At 44.8% G+C, this 21,645-nt stretch overlaps 1 protein-coding gene across 5 annotated transcripts in view; it reads left to right on the top strand.

Annotated features, from left to right (window-relative positions):
- The window catches only part of VPS13C (vacuolar protein sorting 13 homolog C), a 52,615-nt gene that overhangs the window by 16,094 nt on the left and 14,876 nt on the right, over window positions 1–21,645 (top strand). For 3 of the 5 annotated variants that reach the window (XM_034409393.3, XM_034409391.3, XM_034409394.3), the window contains 40 exons: window positions 81–234; window positions 490–566; window positions 692–751; window positions 1,310–1,463; window positions 1,564–1,680; window positions 2,112–2,215; window positions 2,523–2,690; window positions 2,904–3,208; window positions 3,301–3,448; window positions 4,170–4,278; window positions 4,530–4,642; window positions 5,413–5,569; window positions 6,222–6,301; window positions 6,879–6,938; window positions 7,142–7,298; window positions 7,584–7,703; window positions 7,949–8,052; window positions 8,384–8,551; window positions 9,000–9,304; window positions 9,928–10,072; window positions 10,618–10,774; window positions 11,256–11,380; window positions 11,872–12,041; window positions 12,328–12,569; window positions 12,830–13,059; window positions 13,157–13,249; window positions 13,730–14,095; window positions 14,219–14,308; window positions 15,070–15,225; window positions 15,357–15,621; window positions 16,294–16,454; window positions 16,787–16,908; window positions 17,023–17,317; window positions 18,232–18,621; window positions 19,252–19,356; window positions 19,639–19,803; window positions 20,216–20,344; window positions 20,540–20,673; window positions 20,773–20,899; window positions 21,321–21,556. In XM_034409393.3, the coding sequence (XP_034265284.2) occupies window positions 81–234; window positions 490–566; window positions 692–751; window positions 1,310–1,463; window positions 1,564–1,680; window positions 2,112–2,215; window positions 2,523–2,690; window positions 2,904–3,208; window positions 3,301–3,448; window positions 4,170–4,278; window positions 4,530–4,642; window positions 5,413–5,569; window positions 6,222–6,301; window positions 6,879–6,938; window positions 7,142–7,298; window positions 7,584–7,703; window positions 7,949–8,052; window positions 8,384–8,551; window positions 9,000–9,304; window positions 9,928–10,072; window positions 10,618–10,774; window positions 11,256–11,380; window positions 11,872–12,041; window positions 12,328–12,569; window positions 12,830–13,059; window positions 13,157–13,249; window positions 13,730–14,095; window positions 14,219–14,308; window positions 15,070–15,225; window positions 15,357–15,621; window positions 16,294–16,454; window positions 16,787–16,908; window positions 17,023–17,317; window positions 18,232–18,621; window positions 19,252–19,356; window positions 19,639–19,803; window positions 20,216–20,344; window positions 20,540–20,673; window positions 20,773–20,899; window positions 21,321–21,556 (6,563 nt within the window). The remainder of the gene's footprint in view (window positions 1–80; window positions 235–489; window positions 567–691; window positions 752–1,309; window positions 1,464–1,563; window positions 1,681–2,111; window positions 2,216–2,522; window positions 2,691–2,903; window positions 3,209–3,300; window positions 3,449–4,169; window positions 4,279–4,529; window positions 4,643–5,412; window positions 5,570–6,221; window positions 6,302–6,878; window positions 6,939–7,141; window positions 7,299–7,583; window positions 7,704–7,948; window positions 8,053–8,383; window positions 8,552–8,999; window positions 9,305–9,927; window positions 10,073–10,617; window positions 10,775–11,255; window positions 11,381–11,871; window positions 12,042–12,327; window positions 12,570–12,829; window positions 13,060–13,156; window positions 13,250–13,729; window positions 14,096–14,218; window positions 14,309–15,069; window positions 15,226–15,356; window positions 15,622–16,293; window positions 16,455–16,786; window positions 16,909–17,022; window positions 17,318–18,231; window positions 18,622–19,251; window positions 19,357–19,638; window positions 19,804–20,215; window positions 20,345–20,539; window positions 20,674–20,772; window positions 20,900–21,320; window positions 21,557–21,645) is intronic. The other 2 variants (XM_087877957.1, XM_034409392.3) reach the window with 1 other exon arrangement.

Below are 21,645 nucleotides of genomic sequence, written 5' to 3'. Positions count from 1 at the left end.
GAAGTTCAGTTCACAAATTGAGGCCTGTCTGTAACTGAAGATGCCCAGATTTCAAAATTCAACAAGTGTCTCTTATTTAGGTGATTTTGGAACTGACCAAGCAGCTGCAGAGAGAAGAAACAATACTTGTATTTAACGTGCAGCAGCTTGGGATGGAAGCTACTGTTAGAACATTCGACCTGAGAGCTGAGTCTTACTTGAGAAAGATTAGCCTGAATTATTATGAAATTCAAGGTAATTTCGTTAATAGGTTAAGCAGTTACAAAAATGTACTTTTGGACAGGGGTGAGAAAGAATGATTTGATTTGTGATTTGATTAGCCTGAAAAAAACTTTCTACCCAAAAAATCTAAAGTTTTAGTCTAAAAAAAACAAAACAAAATTGTTATGGATTTTGTTTAAAAGAGCTAATTATAGAAAAGACTTAGTTTAAAAAGCCATGCAGGCTTTACATAACCTGTCATTTCTTAGATCTCCTATATTTTTGTAGGTAAACGGCAGGAAGTTCATTTGATTAGTTCATTGGATGTCTCCGGATTAGACCTTTTGAAAGTAGAATATATCAAGGTAAAGACCTTTAAAAAAAAATGTTACCAAATGATACGTACTGAACGGCATGGTCAAATAATTGCTTTGTGTACAATATGAAAATTGTGTTTCAATTTTCAGTCACATGTTATGTTTCCCCTCAGGCCGATAAAAATGGTCCAAAATTTCAGACAGTTTTTGACAATACCGAACAAAGAATGGAGGTAAGGAAAATTTAAGAAAACTCATCCTAACCTTAATTGTAAATAAGGCTGAGTTTGCTGCTCCTAAGGAAGACCCCTCAACTCCCTACCAAGAGAGTGGGTTGGGTAGAAAAGACTAAGCAGGGTTCTGAGTGGTGCCTGGCTTTTGATAAACCCTTGTTTGTGTTGCTGCTCTCGACCATGTCCAGGAAGGTGTCCCCTCTCTTTGGCCCTCCTTCATTTTGAAATAGCCTGCTGTGTCCTTAGCCTGCTAAGTCAGATGAAGAAGGGGCCTTGAGTCCCTTTTAGCCATCGTGAGGTGTCGGATGACATTTGGAAGTAAGTCTAAGAATAGAGAACCCAAACTACACTTAAGAAAATGGTTGCTTCACTTGGGGATGTTGGACTGAGACCCATTTATGAAATGTGCAGGAAAGCCAGGATGCAGGGGTGCCCTATTTTCCCCAAACCAACAATGTAATTCCTGGGCATCAAGAAAGTGATTCTGGTGGAGTGTTGGGTGAATGGGGAGATCATGCTTTTGAAGAGGTGCCTTTGCCCGCCCCCCAAACCCCACAGGTGACCTTCTCCTCCCTCCAAGTGGTGCTGCACACCCAGGCTCTTCTCTCGGCCCTGGGGTATCTCATGGCTGTGGTCCCAGCAAGGGAGAAGCAGCCACCAGCCCTGCAGAGACGGGAAGAGACCCAGAGGAAGGAGTCTGCTGGGAAGGAAGGTAATGGGCAGCCATATTTGGGTGCCATTTTCTCCTCATTCAGGATGGCCTGGAACAGGTCTACATCTTGTTGATTTGTTAAAAAAATCTCTCTCTACAGTGGCAAAAACGAGCAAGGACAAGGATGTGTTTAATTTCAAATTCTTTGCCAAGATGGAGGCCTTCTGTTTGAACATTTGCGATGAGAAGAACAATATTGCTGAAATAAAAGTTCAAGGTAACGGGAAAATGCCTGTTCTGTCAGTTCTTCCAAGCTGTCGAGAACATTCTCTTAAGCTTGAATTATTGAAATATATCCCATCTATTGGAGGACTTTGATTTCACTCGTTTCTGATTTCTCAATTCTGATCTTGTATAGCGGAAGGCCAGTTAAATAGATGCATTTCCGCTGGTTTGAAATGAAGGGGGGGGGAAGGCAATTGGGTATAGATCTGGGCACTTCAAGTGGTCCACAAAGACAGGACAGAAAGAGATAACTTCCTCGGCTTTTGTCCCAATATATTCAGTGGCCCAGAAATATTAGAAATATTTCTACAGCAGCTTCAAAATACTTTTGGAAATTGAATAACACAGTAAAGGTTTAGTTAGGGCTCTGAGATTTCATTTCTATGGTTCTTAGCAAATAATTAACCATTTTTTTCCTTTCAGGCCTTGACTCCTTCCTTTTTCTGCAGTCCAGTCAAACTATTCTCTTTGTCCGGCTGAAAAATGTTGTTGTTATTGATGTTGACTCGAGGACAATTCATAAAAAGGTACAGTTACTCCTTTGATTGCAAGACTTTTGAGCACCAGAATGGCTCTCCTGTATTTTGTACCAAGAGACACCCCACAAGGGCATCCGGGAAGTTTCTTTTCCAGGTGTTTTGGAAGAAACAGCCTGTGCAAACTCGGTCCGAGCCCATTTGGGTATTCTCCATGTCCAGCTTGGCTTTAGAGCTGCAGTCTTGAAGAACCAGCGAGGGCTCCATGCGCTTGTTGAGCATTGCAAACTCATCTTTTGGATAACCATCTAGAAACTACCAATCCAGCCCATGATATTTTTGCTTGCCCACCTTCTAGGCGGTTTCCATAGTCGGCGATGAAGTCTTCAGTTTCAACCTGGCCTTATATCCAGACGCCACTGAGGGAGAAGCTTACATGGATATGTCCAAAGTGGATGGAACTGTGGCTCTCAAAGTGGGCTGCATTCAGATCATATATCTACACAAATTCCTCATGACACTCCTGGTAAGACTGCCAACTGGGAGTTGTTGTTGTTCTGTTTTTCACATGGCATGGAAGGAAGTTTTTATATTGGGATGCAAAAAACAGTCTCTCTCTCTCTGTGTCATACGAGTAACAGGAAGCTGAAAAATGTGTCACTTAAATATCACAGTTAAGTAATGGTCCACTGCTCCCTCGCCCCATTCCTGACCTGCAAACCTCTTAACTTTGTCACAGAATTTCCTCAGCAACTTCCAAATTGCCACGGAGGCCTTGAGCGCTGCTACAGTGCAGGCCGCCGAGAAGGCTGCCACCAGCATGAGGGACTTTGCCCAGAGGAGTTTCCGCCTCTCCATGGACATCAACCTGAAGGCCCCCGTCATCGTCGTCCCGCAATCTTCCGTCTCTTGCAATGCTGTGGTCTTTGATCTTGGGCTGATTAAAATACAAAACCAGTTCAGCCTGGTGTCAGCGGAGGATTGCTCGCTGCCTCCCATCATGGATAAAATGGAGGTGCACCTCACCCAGCTGAAGCTGTCCAGGTAAATCCGGTTCCTGTTTACCCGTGAAGCGCAGCGTGATTGGGGAGGGCTCCGTCACGTTAACCCCACAATAATCATGTGACTTCCTCTAGGACAGTCTTGCAGCGAGGGGCTTCACAGCCTGACATTCAAATTCTGCACCCCATTAATCTGGACCTTTCAGTCAACCGCAACCTGGCTGGGATGTGGTATCACAAAATACCCCTGCTGGAAGTCCGAGGTTACCTTGATACCATCAGCGTAAGTTAATTTCTCTTCCCAGGGTCCCCATAGAGGGGCAACCAAAGATAGCAAGAAAGACATTTCTCCATTTAAAAGGAAAGGAATGGCAGGTCCCCCAGCTGGCTTCGTTCCCAGATGCTGCTGGGCTTTTAAAAAGCAGCTCATGTGACTATGCTGCAGCTCTATTTTTTGGGGGGCAGGGAGAATCCTTCATTGTACATTCCCCATTCTATCAGGAATTCTTGGATTCTGACCTCTTCAACAGCTCTTGATTAATTCCATTATGAAGAGAGGTGCCTTTTCTGGTCTACATCCTCATCAAAGGGTTGTGTTCGGCTTTGCTGAACTGTCCCCCATTTAGAGGCCTCCTTTGAGACTATGGTGACTTGGGGGAGTAACCTTGTTATCCTGGCTTTTGCTGAGGCTTAGCCCCTCAGGGACCCCCAAATGTGGCCTTTGGGATATTGAAGGAGGAAGAAGAACCACAGAGAGGATTTTTAGATGGATGATGGTTATAGTGTTATGGTTCCCATAATGGTCTTGAATGGAACCTTCACTTTGCCCTGTTTACCACAGAAGTAAGAAAGATTGGAGTGATAAAAACTGTGGAGGGATTTGCCAAAAAGGCGGATGAATATTTGTATTCGACAGGCAGGGTTGGGGTTCGTCCCCCTTGTTCAGTGGCGGTTCATTCAGTCTGAAGAAACGTAACCTCCCCTCGAAATGCCCCTGTTTCTAGGTTATCCTGAGTCAGGAGGATTTAAATGTTCTGCTTAAAGTTATGAATGAAAACCTGGCTGAAGCAGACAAAACCGACCCTGGGGCAGAACCAGCAGCGTCAACGGAAGGTAGGAAATCTTTGTGTGGGTCCCTGTTCCCAGGTTGTGTAGTTGGAGCGTTTTTCCTGCAGGGAGTTTAGGAGGGAGCTAATCTGCCAGTGCTCTTCTGTGGACAGGCAGGCAGGTGGCAGCAGACCGAAAGGTGTTCTTGGCCTGATCCAGGCTCACAGCTCATGACTTAAACTCACAAAGAAGCACTGGTTTTGCAGCAAGGTGTGAACAGGCCTTCTTTAAATGGACGTCTCTTGTTTTGGAATTAGCAGGCAAGGTAAAAGAAATGGTGCCGTTGGCTGGGACCCCGAAATCCAGCATCTCGGAAGAAGCCCTGACGGAAGATAGAACCAGCCTGCTGCTGAACTTTGAAATAAACAAGGTAGGGAACTTATGAATCTCTGCCTTGATTCAGTTGTAATTGCCCACGGATCCTCCTTTGTATTTATTTATTTATTTATTTTAAATACCGCTTATTTGCTTGGCAGTGGAGCATTCAACTTCTGAATCGGCCTGTAGCAGCAGCAGCTTAAGGCTAATTCAGACCCAAGGTATCCCGTTTCCTGAATAAGTGCTGGCAAGGATGGCCTTATTTGTTCTCCTTCCTCCAGCTCCTTTCTGGCTTCACCCAGACCGGAAGAGCGGGTTATTGTTAGTGGTCCACCCGTCAGTTTATTCCCAGCGGGCTTTCAGTATTTCTCTGGAGGGCCTCTCCCTGCCCTTGCCCTTCTAGGTGATGCCAATGGCTGAACTTGGCAAAGCTTGTGTTTTGCCTTCCTGTGGGCAGGAGGGCTGAAAAGAGATGGGGCAGTAGGTTAGCACCCCACTTGCCAGGCTCATTCTGGCTGGTGAGAAATGGTGGGGCGTCTCAGTACTCCTGAATCAGAGCCATTTGGATGGTGCCTCCATCAGGACAAGTCGAGATCATAACTTGCTCTGTTCTGATTAAAGGCTCTGTTGATTCCAGGATTTTTGGCATATTTGTGAATCTGACAGACGTGAATTCTTGTTTCTTCCTGCAGCACACTACCCCCCCTCCTTGGAGATGGTTTGGCAAAATGGCAAATGTAGATAGACAACTGGAATATGAATGGCTGGTGTATTTTTATGTGTCCATGCTATCTTTCATATACTTTATTTTCCCCCTTTCAGGTCTTAGTAACATTAACAAAGCAAGTGGAAAAGCAAAGCTTTCCTTTATACAGGCTCACAGTATTAAAACTCGGAAGTGAAGGTAGAATAAAAATGCACGATATGACTCTTACAGCATATCTTAAGAAAGTCCAGATGAATTGCCTTGAATTCACTGGTAAGTCTTATTTAATGAAGGATTTCCCAAATGAATGTAACTCAGATTACACACAGGTTTTTAGAGGACAATGTTAAACTGCAGATCACATTTCTCTAATTATTTCAATTTTGTGTTTTGAATTTTTATTCTTATTCGTCGTGCAAAGCTCTATTTGAATTTTAAGCATTTTAAAGGGTTTTGTTTAACTTGCTATTTTTCCATAAAGACTCCCATTTTCCGTGTTCCTTTAATCATAAAATTTAAAATTTGGGTAGTTTAAAAATGACATTAGAGAATATCTATGGCTAGAATTGTGAGAGTTTTGATTAGTTTTGACTAAAAAAAAATCCCTAAAGAGAAAAACTAACATTGAGATATGGTATAACTTGGTGAAATAATGATTAGTGGAATGTAAATTTTTAATCCTAAAATAACCCAGATTCTCCTCCTTAGGCAGGAGGATTTCATCAAGCTTATGAAGTATCTGTTTACTGTATATTTTGGGTAATTTCTCTGAAATTCTACTGATTATTCTTTTGAGGAAGATTGTATCGATGAAGAAATTACCCTCTTTACTGTATCAATCCACTTTTCCTTTCTTAGGGACTCTGTGGTCAGTGAGTGGCTTTGGCTTACAATGGTTTAAGTATGAATTTTATTCTTTCTACAGATTCCAAAGGAGATCCATTAAATATTATTAGTTCTTCAGATGAATCTGGCAAGCATCTTCTAAAGATGGAATATGTTAAGGTTAAGCACTTCTTTAAAACTAAAAATTACTGTGGGGTATTTTGAGTGGATGCTTAAAGCAAAAATGGCAGTGTATTTTATACAGAGGATTAAAGTGAAATAATGCAAATTAATGTATGTTACAAAAAGCCGAATTAAATCTTAATTGCTAGAGGTTTCTGCTAGAAGGCTGGATTGGGTTGGTCTCTCTGTCAGTTACATACAGAGGGGGGCTCATGAGGAAGGCAATGCATCTTCCTTTCGCCTTTTCTTTCTTGGGAATTGAATAATGCCCAGCTTGGACTCTTCTGTGGCATTTCTAAAGGTGACATGGTGTGGGGCTTCCTCTACTGAGATAGCAGTTGGCAGAAATAGGTAGATGTTGAACCCAGGGCTGCCTGCAGGATACAGTAAAAAACGACGAGGTGGCGCAGTGGTGGGATTGGACCAAGAGGAGCTTGGATTGCAGTGCTGTGTCCCACAGCTTGAATGTTCCAACCGCAGGTCCCTGCCTGAACGTAACAGTTGGCGTGAATATGCGTGTGCTTTGCTATGGCTTCGCCTTCTGCTGCAAACTGAAATTGTGTTTCTCGTTTAGGCCGATGTTGATGGTCCTCACTTCGACACTGTTTACAACAAAACAAAGCAGTTGCTGAATGTGAGTATTGTCACCTTACTGACTTAGCTACCCAGGGTAGGATGTCCTTTGGAGAACAAATGCTAGTTTAACTAAAAGAGTTCAGATTCCAATTGGATTTTTGAGCCAAATAACTCCCATTTATCCTAAATGGGCTGAAAGGCCTTTTTAAATGAGAAAAACCTGTTTTCAGGTGAGCGATCCCTCCTTCATGTTTTTTCCAGGTATCCTTTTCTTCGTTAGACTTACTTTTGCACACCGAAGCCTTGCTTTCTATCATGAATTTTTTCACATCTGCCTCAAGTGGCCTCACGCCAACTGAGAAGGGGGCTGAAGTAGAGCAACCATCAGAAGATCCCAAAATAGCTGTTGCAAAATCAGGTATCGGAGGGTTGATCTCTCTCTCTCTCTTTCTGCCAATCCTATTTAATACTGAGGAACCAAGGTGATCCCTTTTGATCATGATGAGCCAATTAAATTCATTAATTTAAGAAGCATTTTGAATTTCCAAGTTTCTTTGCATGGGTTTGAAGCAGCAGGAGGGGGGGGGGCACAAAGCATCGGTGTGTTCACTGCTACAAGACCAGGGAGGAGGAAGAGGAAGATTGAGGCGCATGGCTGGGGAGGAAGGCCCACCATGCTGATCGATCTCTTCTTGTTCCTCAGATGCTGCCCCTGCAGCCATCCCTGATGATGTGTTCGACTTGAAGCTCACTGCCCAACTGAATGCCTTTAACGTTTTGGTCTGTGACCAGAAAGCTAATATTGCAGATATACGAATTCAAGGTAAGCGCATTTGAAATAATGCACGGGAATTAAAAAAAATCAGCTCTCTTCCTTCCCAGTTACCGTACTTAACTCTGCTATTGCTGTAGGATAGAATTCTTCTCTTTCAGTCCTTGGGTCAAATACATTTCCTATAGCAGCTAGTAATGGATTAAGTGTAAATTCCCTAAGAAAAATCCCGGTGTCCAAACTTCAATCAAAAATGGAAGACATCCCCTTTTATTTTTGTCCTCCTTCCTCCCCAGGCATGGAGGCCTGTGTGTTTACCACAACAAAGCACACTGAAGTTTTTGCCCGGCTTCGGGATTTCATCATAACCAACGTCGATTCGGAAACGGTTCATAAAAAGGTGAGTGTGACATTGGGAGTGCTGAAATGAGCCTCATGGACCAGTTTGGCAGAGTTAGGAACAGAAGAGACGCTCAGAGGAAAAAGAAGCACATCTGAATGCATACTCTGGCCCGTTCGCACGTCGCCTTTTCCCCTCAAGATGGAGAAACTGAATTGGAGGACAGGGAGGGCGGCCTGGTGGAGCTGGAAACTTCTGAGGGGCAGGGGCTGTTTTAGGTCATGATCCGACAGCCCAGGGACCCTTTTTTCGTGCTGTTGGTCAGGGCAGACCAGCTCATGATGGATAGTATCGAAGAGAGAGATAATCATGGTCTCTGTGATCTTTGCAGATAGTCTCGATAGTGGGAGACGAAGTCTTCCGGTTCACTATGTCCCTTTATTCCGATGCCACCGAAGGAGACGCTTACATGGACATGTCCAAGTTTGATGGCAAAATGTCTCTGAAAGTGGGCTGCGTTCAGATCGTCTATGTGCACAAATTCTTCATGACGCTTCTGGTAAGAGAGCTTCTTCTTTCTGTTAACTTACATTGGTCTTCCCTAACCTTGAACACTTTTAAGATGTGTGGACTTCAATTCCCAGAATCCGCTTCATCTCTCAGATCCGGAAGATGAAGCGGATTCTGGGAGTTGAACTCCACACGTCTTAAAGTTGCTAAGGTTGAGAAACACTGGCTTACGCTGCAGTTTTCAAATGTGTAGGCTCAAAATCCCAGTCTCCTCACAAAGGACGGAAGAGAATAAAATTGGTCCTGGCAGTGCAGAGCTTGGTCATTACTTCTTCTTCCTTTACATTGTGACACTTGAGAATGAGATGGTTGGACAGTTTACACAACAATACTTGTTTTCACTTCTTTTTACTCACCTGGGGGATCCATTTACACCGTCCTTTCTTGACCTTCCAGCGGTGCTGCTTAATTAGGCTTGTAATTCTGTCCTTGTTTAGCATTTTCTCAACCACTTCCAAACGGCCAAGGAGGCACTGAGTGCTGCCACGGTTCAAGCCGCAGAAAAGGCCGCCTCCAGCATGAAGGATTTTGCTCAGAAGAGCTTTCGCCTCTCGATGGACATCAACCTGAAAGCTCCTGTCATCCTGATCCCTCAGTCTTCCGTGTCCAACAATGTATTGATAGCTGATCTTGGCTTAATCAGAGTTTGGAACGAATTCACCCTGGTCTCTGCGGAGAAGAAGATGCCTCCTCCGGTGATTGACAAGATGGATATCCAACTCACCGAGTTGAAGATCTCCAGGTATGTCTGTTGTGAGCTCTTTCCCCTCGAGGTCAGCAGACAGATGGCTGCCCATGGCAGGCTTTCCTTGCCTGTTGCTGTGGGGTTTCTCCTGGCAGTGGGAACACCTTTCTGCAGCAGAGAAGCCATTCCTTGAAGGTTTGACAAGAGACCCTGCACAGCTCTGTGAGAAGGTCTGAAGCTTTAGCCGTCTTCCGCCACCTTTGGTTATGAATGCAAGCATAAACCAGTGTGCAAATGGCAGTTCTAAGCAAACCATCTTGCTTTTTTCCCCCATCAGGCACCGGGAGGGCTTTCGAAGGGCTTAGTCAGGGTAGGGCCCCCGTAATGAGCTAAATTGTGTTGGGGCAAAGCAGAAAGCAGAAACCAAAGCAGACTTTCCCCCAGTGAACCTCCATGGAAAAGCCCCTGTGGCAGGATTTGGATTAGAACAGGGGTTGTCCAAACCTTGGCAACTTTAAGACTTGTGGGCTTCAACTCCCAGAATTCCCCAGCCAGCATCCCAAGTAAGTGAGCTTTAGGCCTTGGAGGGCTATTCCCAGTGACGCCATGCGCTGCCGGCAGCAGGGGCTGGTTTACTCAGAGGGCCACCTTGTGACTCTCCATTCCCGTTTAATTTGTAGGACGGTGGTGGGCAACAGACCTCAGCCAGAGACCGAAATTTTGCAGCCAGTCAATCTACAGCTGTCAGTTCAGAGGAACTTGGCCTCTGATTGGTATCTGCAGATTCCAGGGATCGCCATCCAAGGAGACTTAAAGGCCATGCTGGTAAGGTCACAAAAAGCCCAGAGAGCCATGATCTCTGGGAAGATAAGCTGTGGATTATAATTATCACTTGGGTTCTGATAGAGGTTACATTGATTTTGCCCTTGAAGAGGGCTTTGATTTTCCAGTTAGGCTTATCTCCACTTACAACTTTTTTACATAAGGTTTTTTTTTTCCCTTCTGGCTGGAAGGATTCCTGCCCGTTTTGAACACAATAGAAAACCAACAATTTCTGCCTTTTTTGACAATGCCGCAATCACTCTGTGTGTATATGTTTGCTACTAGCTAATTCATGCAGACCCATCAGAGTGACAGGCAGGTATTTCCTACCTATGCTGGCAATGAAATGCATCCCCCCCCCCCCCCCCCGGAGTCTGCAATCTGGCCTTTGGAGGTGTTTTAATAAACCCTTGTGGGAAGGTCTTGTGCCGGCCTAAGATTGATCTTTACTATTTGCATAAGGTGGGGGTGGGGGGTGGAGGGAGGAAGCCAAAATGGGTGGCGTTGCCAGAGGAAAGCAGTTTAATAATAGATTCTTCTCTTTGCAGATCTCACTCAGTCAGGACGACTTGACTTTGCTCATGAACATTTTGCTAGAGAATCTCAGTGAAGCTGCTGCAGATCCCAAAGTCACACACTCCACCTTGCCAGACGCTCAGAAGTTTAAAAAGCCCAAAGCTGAAGCTGTGGCTGGCCTTGATGAAGGTACGTCTTTCCCCGAAGCGGAGCATTTAATTCAAAGAGTTGCAAAATGCATCATTTGGTTGTTACCACCATCAGGACAAAAGAGTACCTGGGAAGCAATGGGGAAAACAAGTTTGGGGTGTTAGCTAGAAACCTGGAGACTTTGGAGGTGAAAGTGGCCGGGTGACTTTGGGTTAGTCACTGTGTCCCAGCCAGACGACCTCACAGGGTTGTCCTTATGTATAAGAGAAGAGAACGTTATAATGGGTTCTTTATAATTCCCCTTGAATTATAATTTGAATTCCCCTTGAATTCAGCAAAAGGTAAAGGGGGAATAAAAAGAAATGGCATCACGTTGTATGCTGGTCTTTGGCTCTAATGAAGTCTCCATTTGTGAAACAGGATCAAAGGGGGCTGGTGTTGAATGGAAGGTCATGCTCTCAATTGCCAGTCTTCAGGCAAGCCATGGACATGGCTTCTTTCTCGTTTCTCAATCACCCAGGAACCCCTGAGATTCCTGCAGGTGAAGCATCTGGGGAAGCCCAGCTGAAGAAAAGTGTGGCCGTCATGTTTCACTTCAACTTTGAATCGCTCTCCGTCGTTCTCTACAATGCTGATAAGAACCAGGTTGGTCACAAGACAAGATTCTTGAAAGCCAGTTTCCTTGGCACCCCGAGATAGAATGTTAAAAAAAAAGATCACAGGCCAAAATGGAGAGTTTGTTCCAAAAACATGTGAAATTTGATCTTTGAGTTTGTTAGCCATTTGTATGTGCCCCTTCATATAAGTGCGCGCGCATGTGCATGCACACACACACATGTTGTTGATCAGGCCTCCAGCCTTCCCTGCCCCATTCCAATTCCTGGCCCCCTCTCCCTTCTGATATTTTGGGGGCTTTCTCCATTGACAATCTGGGCATCATGATGTCAAAGTCTTAAGACGTTTTTCTTGAGAGAGAGATTTCTTCTACGTGAATTGAATTTGGTTGTTTTAATAGAAAAAAGTTCTCCATCCGTGTTCTTTCTCTGTTCGGATAGATAGCCCAAACTAGGAGAAGTGTCGAGTCTCTGAGCTGTGAGACTTCATCCCTTTATCTCGGCCATTTTTATATCTCATAGAAATCTCAGCTTTCGCTTCACAATAGCCACTTGCGCCTTGGAGAACTCCGGCTGCATTTCATGAGATCATCAGGACAAATGTTTTCGGACGGCTCTCTGGATGTCAGCACTAAGATGGAAACATGCACCTTGGATGATCTCAGAGAAGGGGTCGAGAAAGCATCTGCAAGGTCAGCTATCCAGCAGTCCTTTGAAAACACCACCTCCTGGCCATGAATGCCATCGGTACTTTGCTTAACATACGTGGTCAGCCGTGAAAAAATCTACCTCTTGTACAGAGGCGGTTTGGAATTTGTTTGAAGGTCTGTTGAATCCGAGGCCTTGCAGATGGTGGCCTTCTCATTAGAAATTCTAGGAATCGGGGTAATTGGAGGATACAAAATTGGATTAATCCATTCCAAGTTCTTCCCCCATAAATTCAACCATCTCATCTATGAATGCATTTCTGTTTTGCAGAATGCTAGCCAGAAAGGACGGTAAAGATGATATTGTCATGATTGATATCAACTACAAGCAAGATAAAAACGGGACCGACATCGTAGCTGTCTTGGATCAGCTGTATTTGTGTGCCAGCATGGAGTTCTTGCTGACAGTGGCCGACTTCTTCATTCAGGCCCTGCCTGCAGCCAAAGTGGCGGAAAAGCCGGCCCAGTTTGCATTGAAGCCAGCTTCCCAGGGAAAGCCTAAGCCCGAGAAAGGTCAGCAGGCGGAAGGAGTTCTGCACAGCCGATCTGAATATCCTTAATCCTTACTCACTGGGCAGTTTTGCACTCTTAAGGCCACTGGCTTTATTTTCAGTTTAGGATGTGTTGCTCCATGGTCAGAGCAGAGATGCCAAGGCAGGGACTTAAGCGCAGGATTGCTTTATTTTTATTAGCCATGGTGATGATGATGTATGCTATTACTCTGTTGTGATAACCATTTCATAGAGCCATGAACTGAATTTAAACTTTTACAGCTGCAGCTGCGCGATCAAACATGTCAGTCGTAGCCCACATCATGGATCCAGAAATTGTGTTTGTGGCCAACTTGACCAAGGCCGATGCACCCGCCTTGGCAGCTTCCTTCCAGTGCAGCTTCATGCTGTCGGGGGGCTCCGAGGCGCAGCAGATGACCGCTCGGGTCCTGGACCTCAGGGTGCTGGCCTGCCCCTTCCTCCGGGGGACAGCAAAGAAGAACGTCACCACGGTGAGCCCCTTGCTGGGATCTTCCCCTTTGCAGGGGGCTTCTTTCCTGCCAGTAGGAAGCGGGCATTGACCCCAATACTTTGCTGGTGTTCTTTTAGGTGGTGCATCCATGCTCTTTAACTGTGGAAGCCACGATGGATACTTCTGGAGTGCAAAGCGTGGATGTGAACATGGACACCTTGATTGTGAAAGTTAGTAACAGATTGCTCACCCTGATGCTTAGGTGCATGTCTAGAAAAATCTGTGGCTGAGCTGAGATCTACAGTGTGTAGAGTCCCTGGAACTATTCACTTCATTCCTTCCTCATCCCATAGTGAACCTTCATTCACTAATCCACTATTCCAGGGAGGATCCCTGCAATACACACACAGTCCTGAGCTTCTGCCTTCTGATCCTCCACAGTAAAAATATTGGTTTGATTTTATCAGGAATAATCTCACCATCACTCTGAATTTATATGTAAATAGCAGCTCTTCAATGCAAGCTGATAGGTCGAAAGCCCTTGATTTAACCCAGACATTGACTCTGAAGGGAGGATCCGGTGGCTGGGGAATTGTGGGGGTTGAAGTCTACACCTCTGAAAGTTGTCAAGTTTGAGAAACACTGGTCTCCAATTACTGCATGCGTTATAAGTGAATCGCTCAGCTCTAGTATCCTTTTTCATTTTTAAGGTGTCACCAATAATTCTCAACACTGTCATGACTATCCTGGCTGCTATGAAGCGACAGACCAAGGAGGAAGAATCTGGAGGGACCCTTTGTAATCCTGTGGACCTCTGGAGCATCAGATCTGTGGACGAGTGCCAGAGTTGGTTCCTGGGCGTTGACATGGCCACAGAAGCCACGGAAGCCTTGCTAGCCAGCGAGCAGAGTGAAAAAAAGGAACGTTTTGAGGTGGTGGTGAAATCGGTTCAGGTCACCCTGGAGTGCGGCTTGGGACATCGTACTGTCCCTTTACTGTTAGCAGAATCTGCATTTTCTGGAACCGTAAAAAATTGGTCTTCTCTCATGTCAGCCCGAGCTGATGTGATGCTGGAGGTGCGTAAATAGGGTCCATGCCTTGACCTTCTGATAGGTCTCCATGCCTCTTGAGTTGGGTTTTGTTAGTCAGGAGGAGAAAGCTCTGCATGCTTCAGCTTTGTGTTCCATCCTGCACCCCAGGTGAATTATTACAATGAAACCCATGCTCTCTGGGAACCTCTGATAGAACAAGTGGATAGAGAAGGACATCGCTGGAACTTAAAATTGGAAGTAAGCAAGCATTTAATGTTCCTTTTTAGCCATTTGTTTTCTGTGCATAATAAAAATGCAAAGTGTATTTTTATCATGCTTTGGGGAAATTGGTGGTCTGGAACTTCATTAGGCAGGGGGCATTTAGTTTCAGTTGGTCCTCTGTCTCCCAGATGAATAGCTTTTCAGGACCAGTTACAGAATTAATATTAATTCAGTGCAAGCAATTATGCAAATGTTTTCTCTAATGTTTGAATAGCTGAAGAAAATGTATTGTTCCGCATTATGTTTAATACTAAAACACCACATATTAAATGTATTTAAGCCAGTGCTTCCCAAACTTTTTCTTTCATCACCCAAAACCACTCATCAAAAAGTCCTTTTTACACATTGTAATTAAAACACCAACTGCACAGAAAAACATATGGGTTTTTCTGTGCAGAAAAAAGAAAAACCACTTTTATGCAATTCGGGTAACTTACTTGAGTTTAGGAAATACTGATTGGGAACTTCTAAAGAAGAATTTGCTTCCCTTTAAATTCACCTTTGTCTCATCTTGCTATTTTTCTTCTTATAAGATTAAAGGAACGCTTTGTCTGCATTCATAGCTCTTCCTTTTATTTTGGGGAAATAAGCAAGTTCACAATTTGGGTATCATGCTGCCTTTATTCTAGACATTCATAGACCAAAGGACGAATTACTGTCCAAATTTGGGACACCACATCGGGCCTTCCCTGGGATTCAGATGGGCCTTTATTGGACTTTCTCCTTTTCCTCCTTAGATGAAGACAAACCCCGAGCAGGACAGAGGTCTGTTGCCAGGAGACGACTTTATCATTCTACCTGAACCCCAGCAGCTGATCTCTGTCTCTTCAAAAGACACCATGAATATAACCATATCCAAATGTTGCTTAGCTGTCCTTAATAATCTAGCCAAGGTAAGTTTGATGAGATAGGAGAACGGACCCTTCCCCTCCTACGGTTTGGATAGAATTCTCCCATGTTTTAATTTCTTTGATTGGCATTTCACCCCCGTTCTTCAAGTAGTAAACATGGGCTTTGTTGTTAGGGCTTCTCGGAAGGAACCGCTTCCACTTACGACGCTACTTTGAAAGACCGGGCTCCCTTCACGGTCAGAAACGCTCTGGGAATCCCTGTCAGTATCCACACCTGCAGAGGCCTCCAGGTTGTGGGGTTCCCTAAAAGTGATAGCATTCAGGGGGTCGGACCTGGTCAGAGCTTAGAACTGGAATATGCCACCTCGGAGTCTCTGGACAGAAGAAGGCTTAGCATCCTACGTCGCCAAAACAGCTGTCTGCTAACTCTGAGCTTCGGTAAGGTGCTGCAGCTATTCATTGCTATAATGGTATATTCTCTTTCTTCATCCTTTTTTCCGTTTTATTTTTTTCACTCTTAAGCAATTTTTATGCTCAGTGTATTTGTTAAGCGCTGGAGAAATCAGAAGCTTCAGGCAGTTCAAATGAATATAAAGATTGATTGCACTCTTAAGCTTCCTACAGAAACCTGAGCTACTAACAGTCAAGGGAAATGAGCGGGAATTAAGGAAGCATTTAAGGGTGGGCTGAACGTAGCTCTCTTGCGGACGGGCTGGGACTCATCAAACTTCTTACGCATTTGACCCCTCCCTCTGGCTCAGCCTGGTCATCTCCTACATCTGTGTTATAATTTGTGGGGTTTCCCCCTTTTTCTGTTATTTTTAAAAAAGGAATAATCAGTCAAATAACACTGAGCTTTAGGAAGGTGAACAAAGCATTTCCAAATGATCGAGAATGATTTTCAGACAAGAACTTTTTAAACGCTTCCTTTGGTTTATCACGGTTCTGTGACAATAAATATTTTATTTTCCTTGTAAGCAGATCAGGTTATGTACAGTAGCTGTAAGCTTCTGGAGCCTGAATTATAATTGAGTTGTAAACTGGTTTTATTTTTTGCAAGAAACAAAGGTGAAGGGATAACATAAGGAAAATTGCTTTGATGCAAAACAGGGCCTGAAGGCTACAGTGAGGTCTCAGCTGTTCCCATAGCCAAGCCAGGGCGGAGGCTCCACAGTGTGAGAGCGCCCCAGAGCAGCTCCTCCAACTCGGTCGTGGTGCAGATAGATGCAGAAGAAGGGAACAAAGTGATCACCCTGCGCTCCCCTCTCCAGGTAAATCCTGTGTTGTGATTCTGCTTCGGGGTGTGAAGCCTTGCACACGTTGAGCGTGCGGTGAAAAAGTGGTGCTTTCCTGCAGCCCCGATCCCATGTGGAAAACCACACCCTACTGGCAGGCAAGGGTACTGTATAGAATCAGGGAGAAAATCCCATTCCCTTCTAGCAGTGATGATCTTCCCTAGTCAGGTCATGAAATGTCTGCAAGAAAACCACCAAGCTTAGAGACCATCAAGAACTCTACAATTCAACCCCGAACGACAGAAATTCTCTTCTATTGGAACCATTAATCTTTTCACGTATTATTCATGTTCTATTTTCCATTTCAGATTAAAAATCACTTCTCTGTCCCGTTTATAATCTACAAATTTGTTAAGGATATTAAACAGCTGAAGCCTTTAGGTGTGTCTCTTCCAGAAGAGGAATTTCATGTTCCATTAGATTCGTATCGGTAAATATTTCACTTATTCAGATACTTAAGCAGTTCTATTTATTGCAAAGGATTCCGAGGATTTGCGCTGTTTTTTCCTACAATGTCTTCTGCTTTCTGTGATTGGCTTATTAGATGTCAGCTGTTTGTTCAGCCAACGGGCATCTTAAAAGGACAATATGAGCCATCCACAACCTACATATCTTGGCAAGAAGAACTGCACAGGAGTAGCGAAGTTACCTGTATGCTTCAATGCCCGGCCACCGATACCAGTTTCCTGCCACTCCGCTTGAAAGCCACGGCCGTGCCCGATGAGCTCAACTTCATCGCAACTCACAAGGAGAACTGGGAGCCGGCCTACATTATTCATTTCTACCCCACACTTACCCTGCAGAATCTTCTACCTTACTCTTTGCAATACATCCTCGAGGTACGTTAGTCAAGAGGGGCTGTGATGCAACTCAAAAAGGCCCAGGGGATTTCAACATTCAGTACATTCCCCCCCCCACTTTTTTTTTGCAACACATCAATTTGTCTTTCTTCCACTCTAACTCTACTTAGTGATACTTAACTTTGCCCTGACTGCTTTTAGCTCCCTCCATCCTCTTGAAAGGGAAATAGTTTTTAGAAGCATTTTAAACATATGGTGATGAACTGGAGAGCTTATTATTTTCCTTTAAAAAACAAAAAAGGCCCAAGTTCAGTGTATCCTAGGATACGGGTAGCACCTGTAAGCAGTCTGGGTGGGTGCACAAGAAGGAATTCCTGAGCTGTTGTGTCTGAGGCAAGTGAAGACTGTCTAGTCCAGGGATCTCCAATCTTGGCAACTTTACAAGCGCCTGCTGGCTGTGGAATTCTGGGGTTTGAAGTCCACGAGTTGTAAAGTTGCCAAGGTTGGAGACCCCTGGTCTAGTCCACTGTTTCTCAGCAACTTTCAGAGGTGTGGACTTCAACTCCCAGAGTTCCCCCCACCAGCGTGGAAACTGAAGTCTACACCTCTGAGAGTTGCTGAGATTGAGAAAGGCTGGTCTAGCTGAACTGGAGCATCTCCGCTAGGAATTGTGCCATGCTCTCGAAATTCTGCCATGATGGATGATGGAGAATTGCTGTTCCCGTTTGTTTTTCATACTCTTGCCTGGAGAAATTACGGTCATTTTTTACTTCCACACTGTTCCAGACAGATGGTGTCCCCAAGTTGCTTTTACAATATTTGAATTGTGCATTGCAAACATGAAGGGCCTAATTCTGTCTCAGTGTCCCAAGCAGACAATGTCCATCCACGTCAGCCCCGCCTGGTTCTGCTCCTCTTCTCAGGCCCTTAACGGCTTCCAATGCTCTTCGCAGGGCACAGCAAAGGCCCACGAGCTGCATGAAGGAAGCGCTGCTGATGTTCTTCACTCGAGAATCAGCGGGGAGGTCATGGAGCTGATCCTGCTCAAATATCAGGGCCGAGACTGGAGCGGGCGCTTTCGTGTCCATGAGGCACTGCCGGAGTTCTTCCCGGTCTGCTTCACCTCACATTCTGCAGAAGTGGCTACGATGGATCTTTACCTTCACGTCAGGAAAGCCAGCACCCACACCACCCTCTCGGTGTATAGTCCCTACTGGATCATCAATAAGACTTCCCGCGTCCTCCAGTACCGCGCCGAGGACGTTCACGTGAAACACCCAGCAGACTTTCGAGACACCGTCTTATTCTCCTTCAAGAAAAAGAATATTTTCAGTAAAAACAAGGTACGAGGCCAAGCTTCTGTCCAACCTGCCTGAAGAAGCTCCGGTGATTTTCACTAATACCGTCTTCTGCAATTTGGAAAGGTTGGGCTCAGCCTGCTTATAAAAATTGCCTCTTTCCTTTGGTTAATAGCCCACTCTTTTTGAGGAAGCTCCAATATATTTAATCAGCCTAGTATTGATTCACCCTCTAGACAGTGCTGGACTAAATGTTTCCTAATTAATTTTATAGCTTTTTTTTTCTTATTTGGTTTTTCTGATTCACACTTTATTGCAGATTTCCCCCTCATTTTTCTTAATAGGAAATGAGCAATTTGAATGCTGCTTTGAATGGATCTCAATTTTCTTTGTTTATGCCTGCAGCTATCCGAGTATAGATCCAGTCTCTCTCCCTCACTGCCACCTCAGCGGTGAATTAACATTTTTGTCGCTATCTTTTCAGGTGGTCAAGAATGTATGAGATCTGATTTCTTGTGATTTTCTATACTTACCTTCCTAACAGTCACCCCTTGTGACTTGTTGCTGGAAACCTGAAGCATAATTGTAGCTTCTTGATATTAGGAACGGACATCTCTGATTTTCAGAAAGAAGCTCTTTGTTTTCTGTCCTCCAAATTCTCCCTTTTTAATCTAGATCCAGCTGTGCATCTCCACCAGTACTTGGTCAAGCAGTTTCTCCCTGGATACGGTGGGAAGTTCTGGGTGTGTGAAGTGTCCAGCCGGCAACATGGATTTTCTGGTACTGTTGGATTTCTGCACTTGCTTCCTGCTTTGACAAATTGCTCTTGTTTGTTCCAGCCGTAGGTATCCGAACCCCTTATCCTGGTCTCCTCTCAGTGGATGGGATGGGATGGGATGGGATGGGATGGGATGGGATGGGGTGATCCTTGGTCAGGGGAATCAGATTCCCTCATCCAAAGCCATCCCTTAGATCAGCACAAGCCAAAACTTTCCTAAACCATGTTAAAAAACACATTCTGCTGAGTTTTCTTGAAATATAAATGATAATATCATTCTGCAGGTTGGCGTTACTATTCAAATGAGCAGCTTCAACCTGACTCGGATCGTCACTCTGATGCCATTCTATACCATAACAAACACCTCTTCCTTGGAGCTGGAATTTGGAGAAATAGGAGCTGATGGATCGTTTCCTACTAATAAATGGAATTACTTCTCACCCTCAGAGGTAAGAGCATTGGGAGACCGAGTTTGTCAGTTTAGCTGGCTTGCTCTCATGTCGTGTTTTCTGAAACAAAAGTTTGTTAAGAGTTTCTAGTTGTAAAACATAGTTGCGATGTTAGCAGTTCAGTGGCCAGCAGCATGACTTGGAAGGAGCTCTATTGTTAAAAATGATCATTGCTTATTATTGCTCTCTGATTTAATCCGATCCGTTGGGACACTAAAGCAGCACATTCAGACAGAGATCAAGTGGTAATAATTGAGCACCAAACTTTACAACCTTCCTCTACAGCTAATGTGGAATCTCTAGAGGGCACCAGGTTGGAGAACATGCCAACTCCAACTTCTTACAAGACATTAATCAAAACAATTGGCCCACTTATTTCTTTATCTACACCTGTTCCCCTTTTTCCTGCTAGTGTGTTGCGTTTTGGCCTGAAAGTCCTTCTGGCAAGCTGTGCGTCAGAGTGAGCGGCTCCGAGCAAGTCTCCAAGTCCTTCTTCTACAACCGACAGGACAAGGGAACGTTGCTGAGCCTGGAAAAAATGGTAAGATTGCAAGTACGCTTGTTCTTCTCTTTTAAGGCTCTGAAAGCAACCTGGGGTCCTGGCATGCCTGTCCCCCCGACCTTGCAGGTGGGACTCATGGTCAAGAGCAACAGCAGGAGGGAGCTTCCTGCCACTTCTGGAACTGCAGTGAAACTGCCAAGATGCTGCAGGCATCACTTCTGTTCCTTCCCATAGAACACGGGTATCCTGGTGAACGTCAGCGTGGCTGAGCATTCCATAGTTATCAACTTCTCCGATTATTACGAGGGGGCTGCCCCTGCATTGGTCATTAATCAGACTTCGTGGGCGACTCTGAAGTACCAGCAGAGGTAGGTGGGAAGGCGCCCATGTCTTGAGCGAGAGGCGCTGCTGTTGTAGAGCACGGGGCATCACAGGAGTTTCCCATGGGTGTTTTTTAATCCATACAGCGGCCTGCAGGAAGTGATGGAACTGAAGCCGAAGGAAGTTAGATTGTTTGTTTGGGCAGATCCTACAGGGATAAGAAAATTAAGTTGGAACTATGCACAAAACACCGGTGAACTCGATCTTCTCAAGGTAATCTGTATCTTTAACAAACCCTGTCAATCTAGCACTCTCAGTCTTTATATGCTCCTTCCTTCCTTCCTTCCTTCCTTCCTTCCTTCCTTCCTTCCTTCCTTCCTTCCTTCCTTCCTTCCTTCCCTCCCTCCCTCCCTCCCTCCCTCCCTCCCTCCCTCTGGAAGTAGCATTTAATTTTTGAATCCTAAAGCCTCCTGCTCAATATATTCATTTGGGCAGCTCATTATTTTAGAGCCTAGCAGCCCCTTTTCAGCAATATTTGTGTTACTGTCTTCAATCCCTTTTCCTTGCTAATCAGCCAATGACTATTTTTAAAGCTAAATTAAAGGATTCACTATTTTAACAAAAGCGTATGCAAAGGGTTTCTATTTTGCTGCTTACCATCCTTCCCCTTGCTTCTTCTTTCCTGCCCATTTAGGACGAGTGTGGTCAGTTTCCATACAATGCCAACACCCCCATCCACTGGGTCTCTTTCCTGGATGGGCGGCAGAGGGTCCTGCTGTTCACGGAGGACGTGGCTTTGGTGTCCAAAGCAAGGCAGGCTGAGGAGATGGAGCAGCCTGACCAGGAAATAAGCATCGCTCTTCAGGGCCTCGGCCTTTCACTGGTCAACAACAACAGGAAACAGGAGATCTCTTACATAGGCATCACCAGGTAATGTTGGTCGGCAGGGTGTGTGTGCAGGTAATGCTTTCGGTGCAAAGCGTTAGTTGGTCATATTTCCCTAATCAAATGCCCATTTT

The sequence above is a fragment of the Pantherophis guttatus genome, chromosome 13 (assembly GCF_059756535.1).
Source record: "Pantherophis guttatus breed Tessera chromosome 13, ASM5975653v1, whole genome shotgun sequence".
NCBI classification, from domain to species: Eukaryota; Metazoa; Chordata; class Lepidosauria; order Squamata; family Colubridae; genus Pantherophis; species Pantherophis guttatus.
Note: the sequence above shows the minus strand (reverse complement) of the source record. Positions and strands in the feature narration are given on the sequence as shown.